The 12,025-nt window shown below is 39.0% G+C and overlaps 1 protein-coding gene across 15 annotated transcripts in view; it reads right to left on the bottom strand.

The window, feature by feature from the left end:
* LOC139130352 (microtubule-associated tumor suppressor 1 homolog A-like) overlaps positions 1–9,971 on the bottom strand; it is a 41,348-nt gene extending 31,377 nt beyond the window's left edge. The window contains exons 1-6 of one of the 15 annotated variants that reach the window (XM_070696121.1): positions 9,220–9,971; positions 7,469–7,537; positions 5,864–6,073; positions 5,066–5,107; positions 3,402–3,710; positions 1,987–2,094 (exon numbers count right to left, since the gene is read on the bottom strand). In XM_070696121.1, coding sequence (XP_070552222.1) covers positions 1,987–2,094; positions 3,402–3,710; positions 5,066–5,107; positions 5,864–6,073; positions 7,469–7,537; positions 9,220–9,817 — 1,336 coding nt within the window. In that variant the 5' untranslated portion in view covers positions 9,818–9,971. The remainder of the gene's footprint in view (positions 1–1,986; positions 2,095–3,401; positions 3,711–5,065; positions 5,108–5,863; positions 6,074–7,468; positions 7,538–9,219) is intronic. The other 14 variants (XM_070696126.1, XM_070696125.1, XM_070696130.1 and 11 more) reach the window with 14 other exon arrangements.
* Positions 9,972–12,025: the final 2,054 nt, after the last annotated feature.

The following is a 12,025-nucleotide window of genomic DNA, read 5'->3' as shown; positions in this document are numbered from 1 at the left end:
AGGGGAATGGTCAGCATCTTGACATGCATCTTTTTTTTGACATTCCAAGACTTTGACAATTTTTTTGAGGTTTACATGGCATGGACAGATTTTTTCCCAAGAATTCCACACTTTTTTTTCTCATAGAGAGTGATGTATGTAGTGTCTTTTGCAGAAAATGTTTTAGCCAGCTTCGTTTTTTTTTCAATTTTTGACTGCCACCTCATCCAAGATCTAATGGTCAACTCTCTTACCTCAGTGCATGTAATGGTATTTTTCAACTTCCCCATGAGAAATAAGAGCATTCCATTACAGTTTAGTGGGTCACAAAATGGCAACGAGACTAGAAAACAGTCCTTTCATCTGTGTTATTTCACCATCAAAAATAGAACATAACAACAAATGTTGGGTATCAATGGACTGAACTTTTAACCCTCACTTCCCCATTTACATGTCCCATCATTGTGAAAGAAAACTAAACTGGCCCAGTGTACAGTGATGATTTAAGATTAAACTAGGATGCTAGGAAGCTTTGTCTATCCAATTGCATTAGTTTATTATCAACTTTTACATTATTCAATGGTTTCAAAAGTATCTATCACTTAAAAAATGTATATGTCTTTCAATTATCTGATTCATGTCACTGAAGATGAACCTTGTCATGAATCACGATTATAAAGTTTAGTCTGGCAAAAGTTCAATTCAGTTAGTGCATGGTAGACTGACAGGTGTTATGAATTTGTGTTGAAAAGAGAGGTTTGTAGAATGGGTATCGTAAGGTAGAAACAACACAACTAGACACAGTAGATCATTTGTATGTGTCAGACTACCTTTCAACAGCATACAAAGAGAATACACAACAGACCAACAGAATGTACCCTGTATGCATACATGGAATTTTTCTCCCATCAGGGGCAGAGCCCTATCAATAAGGAAAGGCACGAAGACAAACATCAGCTCCTATGATATTCATCATGATTAGGTTACAGAAAACACTGTCTGACTGATAATCCCAAACTACCCATCAACTAGCCTGTCTCTAAAATCTCTCACATACTAACAGAGTTCTATAGGAGATGTTATTTTGATGGCTTTACCAGTCACTATTCTGTGAACAATCATAGCGATAATCAGCAAAATTTTGGCCACAATATAGTGCATACTCTGCTCAAATCTACAAACTCAGCACATGACGTCATATGACACCACATCAATTTAGTCACATCATGCTAATCATACCACACTATATCATATCATATCATATCATACCATACCATACCATACCATACCATATCATACCATATCAATATCATATCATATCATCATCATAGCACATCATATCATATCATACCATATCATATCACATCATATCACATCACATCAATCACATCACATGATATCATATCATATCATATCATATATCATATCATATCATAGGCAAAACTAGTCTGGAAGCTAGCTGTGCATTTCAGGGTCACTAAAACTGAATTTGTTTCATTATACCTGAAAACTCATCACTGAGATTCTAGCCTTAGAAACTGTAAAGTCAAAATGAACTCAGAAACTCAGTTCAGCATATCAAACAACCATAGGTGCAGACAGTTCTATCGTGACATGTACATATACAACACATGTACATGAAACATTGTTATCATAGAGAAATAAAGGCAGATGATCATAAAAAGGACACAAATGTGAAAGTACACTTCAATGAAAGAATCTTCCCCTGTCAAAGTCACGGAATATTCAAATCTATTCATACACACTCCTGAACAGAACTCTGTTAACACAAAATACAGACAATGGCAAGTCTAGCATCTAGCCATCATTTCGTGGCTCTGCAAATCCATTGGCTCTTTGGGATGTGCAGAGCCACAACATGACTGATGCAGATTCTAGACTACATTATGGCACGCTACACATATGGACATATGCACCTGTATACATAACAGCACCACCAACTACCACCTCAGAATCCTTCAAAATTGTTTTTGTTTTTTCACTCACCGGCTGGTTTTCTAGTCGTAGATGGAGTTGCTGGAAGTACCCGTCCTGATGATGGCCTCTGTCTTGCACCAGCAGTAGACTGCGTCCCATGCTCAGATCCTCTTCTCACTGTGAAATGGCCAAAGTATGTACCACATGCCATCATCATATTGTGAAGTCAAACTTGAATTCACCACACTGATATGACATAATAGCATTTTTATCTTCTCTGAATATAATCCACTTGCATAATCATATTTCAACAAGATATTCAAATCAACTTATAAAACAGTTGAACATTCACAGAAATTCCAGCATATGATATATAAAATGATAAAAAGAACACAATACTAAGTCACTTTGTTTGTTCAGAGTGAGGCAACTTTTTATTAAAAATATGCAACTTTTTTCTCTCCTTATCTGAAAAAATACTGATGCGTACAAAGATAATGAAGCAGACACAAGACATGCACACATTACAATGCAAGTAATATCATTCTTAAATGAACAAATACACGGCTGCATGACAAATACAGGCAAAACACACAGACATGCCAGACATATAGTACATGCAAAACTGCAATGCCACAGACACTTGCCACTGAGAAGGAAAAAATCAAAACGTTTTAATTTATTTGCAGAAATGCAAATGTAGTCTTTTGTTTGTTTATAAAGTTCTTGCATGGATTAGATCATATGATAAGATGCTCTTCCACTGCTGGTAGATTTGTCCAGTGCCATTTCAGTTCCACAGCGAAGCCATGGCAGGACAGGGGATGGAGAGCGCCCTCAATGGTAAAACTAAATTTTTTCCACAGTGGATAAGTGATATGATCAGACTTCCACTGCGATATATAAAATTCAGAATAGACTAGTGTCTCACATGCAGAAATACTTTCATTTATGGCTAATTTTACATTTAACATGTAGGACACCATTACGGCGACAATCGTGTCACATTAATGTACCTCCCTGAAAGCAAACTCTGGGACTGAACTGGGTTTGTTTTGGGTCTTGCAGGATAAATGAAATAGCTTTCCTCAGTTAATTTTAAATTGTTTTTCAAATAGCAGTAGGGGGCAGCTTTGCACTATGTCAGAAGTAAAGTTTACCACAAATTTGGGGCATCTTTTGATATCATTATGCGATGGCGATAAAAGGTTTAAGGTTCTTTGTACTGGAGGAAAAGTCAAATTCATTTTTGTAACTGTAATTAACCTCTAGTATCCTGTCTTGACTCCAAAAACTTTAATGCTGTGTAACATATGAGAACACTTAACACTTGAAGTCACGTAGGGATTTTATTTGGCAGACACAAAACACACAGAATGCACGACAGCTTCGATATGACAAGCAGAACAGCCGACTAGACATTTAGCAGTACATTTGACCATGTTACAGGGCAGTAATTCTAGGCTAATAGAGATATATCTTACCAGCTGACAAAGCCTTACTAGAGGCAGAAGTGGTTAGATTAGCAGTAGCAGCAGCACTAGAAGCTGCAGCATTTTGAGAGGAACTAGAGGCACTTTGTGCTGATTTAATTCGAGAGAGACTTTTACTACTAGGTCTTATAGGCACTTTACTAGTGGATGTTGTACTAGTAGTAGTAGTGGTAGTAGTAGTGGTGGTGGTGATGGCGGTAGAGGCAGCGGCTGAAGTTGGTTTTCCTTTCCCAGCACTTGCGCTCTTAGATCGAGAGTCTGTCGTGGCTTGAGGAGGCCGTAGTTTACTTGTTGAAGTACCTACAAAAAAGTCAGTTAACAAGATGGATGGAAAGAGAAAGTAAAATGTGGATGGGGATTACAATATGAAAGAAAAGAATTGTGCTGAGCTAAGAACCTGGTAATGTCACTAGTGTTTTGTTTCTGCTTGGATTAGCATTTTTAAAGCAGTGCGGCTGCTTGTGCAGCATGTGCTATTTCTGATTACAGTTGCATCTATTTACCTTGACTGAAAGATCCGTCTCTTGAGGGCGCTGTCTATGTAAGAGGGGGAGTGTAGAGAGCACCTGGCTCGAGTGACAGATCTTTCAGTCTGGTATTTACCTACATTGAGCACACTTGAAGCAGTGCAGACTGGCACATTTGGATTCAACCAACCAACCAAACAACCCTTTCTTCACTGTTCTTCAGTGCTATATACCCACTTGCTTTCATACGGATTAAAACTGACCACACAAATAGGGGCAAAAACAGTTCAAAAACAATAATAGTATATGCTTCCCTTTCACATGAATCAGGTCTAACTGTAACATAAAAATTCTTATGGCATGAGACAGTTTGTTTGTAACGGTTTGCATATATTAAGCCAACACGCACTTTCAAATTCCTAACAATCGACTCAGTCAACAGATGGTTTTAATACTTAAATATATCAATCAAAATTCTCATTTCTCAAACTTCACATGTGCATTTTCTCATCACAATACTGACATTACCATCTTCTTAGATTCTTCATGACAGAAAGATGATTTATAAATTAAAATGGTGACCATATATAAATTAAAATATAAATAAATTAAAACAATAAAGTACAACAAATTAACACACACTAATGTGCCTATGACATTACCATCAATTGTGACACAAATTGATAATCTAGTTTTGAAACTCATGTAGGATGGGTTGAAGGTTTGACATCGAAATAAAAAAAGAGAAGACAACACATGAAATAGGGTACATCTTAATGCTGGTTATCTACTGTTGAAGTGTGCAACATTCTTCATTTACACACATAAAATAAAGTGATGGAGAATATCTTTACGTACTCATGAACAATATCAAAGGGTAGACAATTACAGGGCTTTCACTGATTCTGTGCTTCAATTCTTAAAGTAACTGAACAATAATACATCAACAAAACAATTCATATGAGTTTAAACAGTACACAATGGTTGCCAATCATTATTGCTAGACTCCTTGAAGGATAACCCTTAAAGGCTTTTGAGTGTGGAGAGTTTGTGTGCACCGAGTTAATATCATTGTCAGTAACGTGAGTGCCAGTCAGGCTGTGTGTTACAGTGACATCCACTCAATCTGTGTATCACAGTGACATCTGTGTATTAAGAATGATTCCAAACGCACAGAATGTTACTTACTACTTCGGTAGGGTATTAGTGAACGTCCTTTGGGTTTTTTGGCTAACCAGTCAACGTAATAGAAAATGAAAAATTAGTAATTAGTCTGTTTTTAATTTGATCAATGCACATACAAATGTACACGCAGCAATGAATAAGAAAACAAAAAGCAATTTTTTTGCAATCAGATGTACATGTTAGTAGAGTTGTACATGTAGTTGAGGCCAATGTGATGGTGAAGACACCTGCCTTTTTTCTGCATACATGTATTTCTGAATCAGTAGCTTCTGGCTATTTTCATAACACATTCTTGAAACTACATCATCTACCTAACATCTATCTACTTCCCATCTATACACTCCATGATTTGTGGCACCATAGATCTAATATGGGTTTGTCTGAAGTAAAATTGTTGTTACTGTAACATCTTGGACGGGTAAGTAGAAAAGGTGGGTAAATCTGTAGCATTACAATTTACATTGTACATAATTCCTTGGGTTTTTTTACATTAACATATGCCTAACACCCTCCTTACCACTCCCCCCTCTCACTGTGTTTGTTCTCTTACACAAAGACATTCACTCGCTCACTGAGTAGACGTTAAATCAAAGACTATGCATTACCTACATGCTGCATGCATCATCACTGAACCATGCATGAACTCATGAAATCAATCTACTGGTAAAGTCAGGGTATCACAACACTTCACTCCAGTATAGTTATTTATCAAACACAAACAACAACCACAGTCAATAAGGAACACCGAAATGAAAGGAATAAGAGACCAAGAAGGCCATGCAAGTGAGATGCATTCCTTACTTTGAAGTCTAAGAGGAATGGGATTGTTAGCACCACCACCTATTGCACCCCTGGGTGAGGATGTGGATGATCTCCTGGACCCACGTGATATGTCTGATTTCTGTGATATGTCAGATGCAATGCTGGAGGAACTACCTCGTCTCTCTCCTGTCTTGGTGGTGGCGGCGTTGCTCCGCAGGGCCTGCGTTGTCCTGTTGATTGGCTTTGAACCTGACGTATATGAGATAATGGAGATGTGGTGTGGTTTAATTTAAGAAGGATGCACGTAATGAATGGGAGTGAGTCTGAAGATGCCAATGATGATGTCTGATTAACCAATCAAACAAAACCACAGCAAGCGAAGTTCTCATTGTAACACATAAGTTGACCCCATTCACATCCAGCCCATCTTTCCCGGTGTGTTGACCCGACTTTTGATAAACAATTGAAACAAAACAAGGTACAGGGGTGAATGTGTTAAGTCTAATATCAATGAATTAAACGCCACAGGGATTCATTCAGGGGGCAGAGATGTTATGTCAAGGGGTAACACTCTGTATTGATCAAGTAAAAAGACAAAATGCGAGCACAACACGGCAACTTTTAAACAAACAGATCAAAAAGGTGTAATCAGCATGCAATGTAGTTCACTCCATAAGGCCATAGGAGTCAAGGTCAGCACAGAGTACTGACAGCTGTTTAAGCACAGCACACATCTTCAGAGTATTTTAAGTTTACAGGAAGGTGGCAATAACACTGACAGAGGTCTGCATGCAAATATGATATTTATGGCAGTAATATAGATTTGCTGCTCTCTGCTGGAGGTTGCATATGCAACTTTCATGAAACAGCAAAACTTGTCAAGCTTTCACAAATCTACCTACCTTGCATTACAAAAGATGTACAACACTGAAGACACACAGTGAACAAAACTTAGATGAATTATCACACACAGAACAAGAACATCACAAATCTAACAAAGCAACACAGTTGATGTTTGCAATATTGTGTATTGTGCGGTAAAGACGAGCAAAGAGAATGTTTGTGACATTGTGTGTTGTGTGCTGCATAAAATGAAGTGGACAGGTTGTGAAAAAGAAGTGATGAAGACAAAGTGATGAGACCTTCACAAGCCATAACAGAGCTGCTCAATTGTTCTGGTTTAAAGCTGTCTTGCGTAAAAACTTGAGCCAAGTTCAAACAGGCTTTTTGGTTTTAGGTCTACTACAATACACTTTGTGGTTTTACTACACTAATGATAAAACTACTTTTGTGTTTAGTCATGAGAGGTTTTCCACTTTTGACTTCCCCAGATTTTAATCACAGAGCCATTAAGTTGTAAATCTTGATAGAATAGAAAAGGTGTGTGAGTCAGATTCTAGGCGTTAGAAATTTTGAAATGGCTTGCAGACAAAGTTTAAAATAGGTTACACCAGATTCACGGCAGAGGAGTAGGAACTATTCTAGGTCTTGATGATGTGGACTGTTTTCAAGCAAGTTAGTATTTTGAGTTGTGTCAGTCAACAAGGCAGCTGAATTAGCAAGGGAGATTCAGCTATGAATTTATCTTTTTTTTGGTGTTATGATGATCAGTGATGGGATTTTGAAGATTAAGAGGCTCTGTACCTCGGATTTCATTCCAGAATGAACTACCCTCAATGAAGGCCTTGAGTTTTGCACTGGGCACAGGTTGACCTATGTGTATACAACAACAGTAAAAGACAAGACAGCTACAGTTGGATTCATGACACATAAAGAATGGGGTACATTTAAAAAACAGTTCAGCTGACAGTGAAATGCAGGCAATTTCTCATCCTGAGTTTTGCTTTACTTGTACTAGTAGAGAGTAAAGCAAAATCTCTATAAATATTAAATTTTGACAGGTATCAAATCTACAAACTAAGGTGTCTTCATTATTTAGAATGACTGCTCATCAAACTGGACAACAGCTTGTTTCCTTTTTACACTATTACACATTTTCACAGGTCAATAAATATCAGAGTCAAATGAAAAGTTTCACAAAGTATGAATACCTGGCTATCAAATCTGATTACAATCTTAAGCCCCAATAGCTGCGAATGCGTGATAAACCGATCTCAAAATATCCTCAGTTTTCCAAGAGTTTTCTTTGAATGAGACCCATTAAGACTAAAACAGTGTATAACACTGTCATAAGTGTCGAACGTTGCATGTAAATTCAAACGTTTTAACACCATTTTCGATTTCCCGCCATTTTTAAAAACTGACCATATGACAGAGAAAATAAAGGTTATAACAATAAAATGTTGGCCAAGGTGTGTGGTGCATTCAAGTAAATGTCATCATGCTTGTTTCTTTTATAAGCACGATGTGTATGTGCAGGAAATACTGTGTTTTCGTACTTTTCCATGGGGGCGCCATTTTATGGGTGCGGCACCTGTTTATTATTCAGCCTGTCAAAACGTGTAGCCATGGTCCAAATCAGCAAGCGGCGATACTTCTACACATGTCCTTTAATTAGCACATTTACATAAACTAACTTTAGGTTGAAAATAAAATTATGGAAATAATGCATAAAATTCGCAGCTATTGGGGCTTTAAAATGAAGCATTAAGAAAGCAAGACCAGGATCAGTGACACCCAAATTTTCACTGTCATTTACTGTCAAATATTCCTTGAGTATGAGCAATGTAGACATAAAGTATACTACATGTACATGTGTTAAAACATCAAACAACAAGCACTGGTCAATGACACACATACCGGTATGTAACAGGTGTTTGTCAATGGTCATCAACATAGTAGCCCAGACTGTGCAATAAATATAGATTTCTTGATTCAAATAACTTTTTTCACTGGATGTACATTTTGTCACATCAAGGCAAATGTAGATGGATGTTATTGTGTCAATAGTTAACCATTAATCCAAGCAATGGATTGTTGTAAGGTGTTAGGCTTCCCTAACATTCTTGTGTAGATGAGACCAGTTTTGTTAGGGACGGTAAACCGGTAAATGTTACCATGGTTCCCAAGTCATGTTACCGTGGCTTCCCTCTGGTGCACAAAAGGTATTGTACATGTACCGGGCAGGGAACAGTAACATTTTAATAGGGTTCTTTAACCATTTACCTGCATTCCCTGACCCTAGCATACGGTACATACAACTTTCAAAGTTCCTGAGTCTTTAAGTATATGTTCTTCAAACATATCAAACCACCAGATGTGGATGTGTGTAAAGACATCAGGAATTTTGCTTGACTGGAGAAGAGACAACAGACACATTTGTGGTAACCTATACTTACAATGCAGGTACTGTATCTGTTTCATTCGTATTGAATGAAATAAAATTTGTTTTTAAAATAGACTGAAGTTCCTGACTTATGATAGTCAATTCTTACCTTTAGAGGTTGCACTTGAAATCTCAAATTTTGACAGCTTATTGGAGAAAGTACTTGATCTCTCTGCGGAATCAGCACTCTTGGCAGGTGGAAAAGACTGACTGAGAGGTTCAGGCTTGAGAAAGCTGTCATCCCCATCCTTGTCATCTCTCTTGGCACCTAGCTTCCTGCCAGTGTCTATCTTGCTTTTCACTGCTGCAAAATTCAGCTTCGGTGGCAAGATCTGCAAATCTGCTCTTCTTCTAGGGGATAGAACTCCCCTGTCTTTGGACTCTGGAGGTGATGAAGGTTTGTCAGTCCGCCAACTGGACGGCGTGTAAGTCTTCTTTGGTAGGCTCTCGCTACTGCTCCTTGCCGGTGATGTGCCACGACTCGAGTCGAGAGACCCTCTTCTTCCAGTGGGAGAAGTCAGCCTCTCCCTGCTTCTTGATATGGAAGAGGAGCTGGAAAAACTCCTTTGAGGTGAGACTATATTCCTGTCTGTACCATTTGTCTTTTTGTCACCTGTTCCCAGCTTCAATGGAGGGATCACTACTTTTGATGACTTTGCAGCAGTGACATCAGATTTCTTTTTTGGTGAATCAGTTTTTGTTGGCATACTGACAGATTCCTTTGTTTTATCTGGTTGGGCATCACCATTTCCTGAGATTTTTGATTTGTCTTGATATCATGTGGGTCATGTCCAATATATCCTTCTTTGCCAGACGGATGGCATTCTTCCTTTTCTCCATTTTCAGTGATTTTTGTATCTGATTCAGCAGCGCTTGGCTGATCAGCAGGAGATTTCTTGTCCTGGTTTTTGACTGAGGGTAATTTATCATCTGGTGCAATCGTGGAGACATCTCCATTCACACTTGAAACTTTCTCTGCAGGAGCAAAATATTCAACGTCTCCATTCAATTCAACAGATTCTGTCACACTGACCTCCAGGCTGTCGGTGTGTTGCAGCTTTGTTGCTCCTGCCAAATGCAGAGTGGTGTCCTCGATGGATGCATCCCTGCCAGACAAAGCCTGCTGGTGATCGATTTCAGTATCTCCAAAATCAGTAACTTCTGCAGGGTGTTCAGATTCAGTAGTATCCTGTTCACAAGCCTCTGCCTCACTAATCAAATCACTCTGTAGGTCACTTTTACTTGGCGCCCTCTTCATTTGGTTTTCATTTGGCTCGCTGCCTCCCCCATGGCTCTCAATGATGTCAACTGGTATTTCCATGCTGTTTCCAAGTAGGCATAATGCAGACTTTTTCCCGGACTCTGATTCTTCCATCTCTGATTTTTCCTCTGTCAGAATTGCATCACTGTTTGGGTACTCGTTTGTTATCTTTTCTTCTTGTACATTGTCAGGTCCATCAGCGTTGGCTGCTGACATCTCTGCGGCCAGAACAGAGGTGAAACGAGGGTTTTGGGCAGGAGTTGAAGTGTCTATATTTGGGTGTAAGAAACCTACAGTAGGAGATGGCAGTTCACCTACTTCAAAGTCAATTAATGATACCTGTCCAGTGTCAAAAACTTGTTCTTCTAAATCTACTGGTAGACGGTTTTCTGAACTGGATTCAAATTCTGTATTTTTGATACCTTCTTTGAGTTGAAAATCTTCCTGACAGAGGGCTTCACTAAGAATTCTTTTCTCTGCTGCTCTGACTTGCTCAATAACAGCTAGTTCCTCAGGCAGAAGGCACTCGTCATTGAAAGACTCTTGCAGCTGGGTGTCTGTCAGTCGACTGGTACACAGGGGAGAGGACTCAGTTGGTAGGTTGACGTTGGCTAGTTTTTGTGATATGTTGCTGATTTTTGATTCCCCTGCGACTGATATGTCACAGCGATCCCATTTCTGAGAGGACACCTTACTGAGATGATCTGGTGTGCTTTCAGTTTGAATTTCTTTGAAAGAGAAGGGGTCAGAATTAGTTAGCTGCAAATCAGGGGTGTTGTTGTCTTCTGGTAATTTTGGGATCTCCACAACCGGTTGTATTGGTGAAGAAGGCCCCACTGGTATCAGTGCTTCGGTTTTGTCGGTCAATGCGTCATCGTATTAAAAGTTGTGTTCTGCGCATCAAAGGTTCTGTTCAATGCAACAGGAGTCTCTTCTGTGGCCAACGTGAAAGTTCCATCAAGAGCCTGCACACTATGTGCCTCCTCCACCAATTTCTTTTTCACAGTAATTTCAAAAGTCTCGTTCAAATTTTCATCAGCACCGTTGAAGATATTTGTGATGCAAATTTCCAGGGGGACTCCATTCACTTCAGCAGCACTGTCATCATGAGTTGTACTTTGAACTTCATGATCATCTAATTCTAGAGAGCCAATGTCATCTGCATCCTCTGACAGTGAGTGTTGACAGCTGGGACTGGTTGGAGGTAGCGTGAACTTGTTTTCGAATTTGCTATCCTCGAAAGTGAATGTGGAATTTGGATCTGTATTTACTTTTGGCAGAATGGACTTTCTGCCCTGTATTTTGGGCAATCGTGTTGTTTTCTTGGTCACTGTAGCTGTATTTACAGGTGCAGGGTTGTTTGCTGACCAGCACGGTGAAACAATTTGATCTTTGACAGGACTTATCTTCCTGGGTTGAAAAAGCTTACTGCCAGAAATGTTGAAAGATTCAGGGCTGGGTGAGTTTGCCTGAGTTGATGTTTGAGGTGAGGTTAATGAGTAAGCTTCGATTTTCTTTCCGTCTTTGTTAACTTTTGTGGTAATTGAGTTGCTTCCAGATTTCCCCAAGGAAGGCAAATTCTTTGGTCTGCTCAATTTGGAGGGAATGGCTGTAGTTGTTTTCCCACTTGATACTCTGGGTGGTAGAATTCTAC

The sequence above is a fragment of the Ptychodera flava genome, chromosome 4, assembly GCF_041260155.1.
Source record: "Ptychodera flava strain L36383 chromosome 4, AS_Pfla_20210202, whole genome shotgun sequence".
Lineage (NCBI taxonomy): Eukaryota > Metazoa > Hemichordata > Enteropneusta > Ptychoderidae > Ptychodera > Ptychodera flava.
Note: the sequence above shows the minus strand (reverse complement) of the source record. Positions and strands in the feature narration are given on the sequence as shown.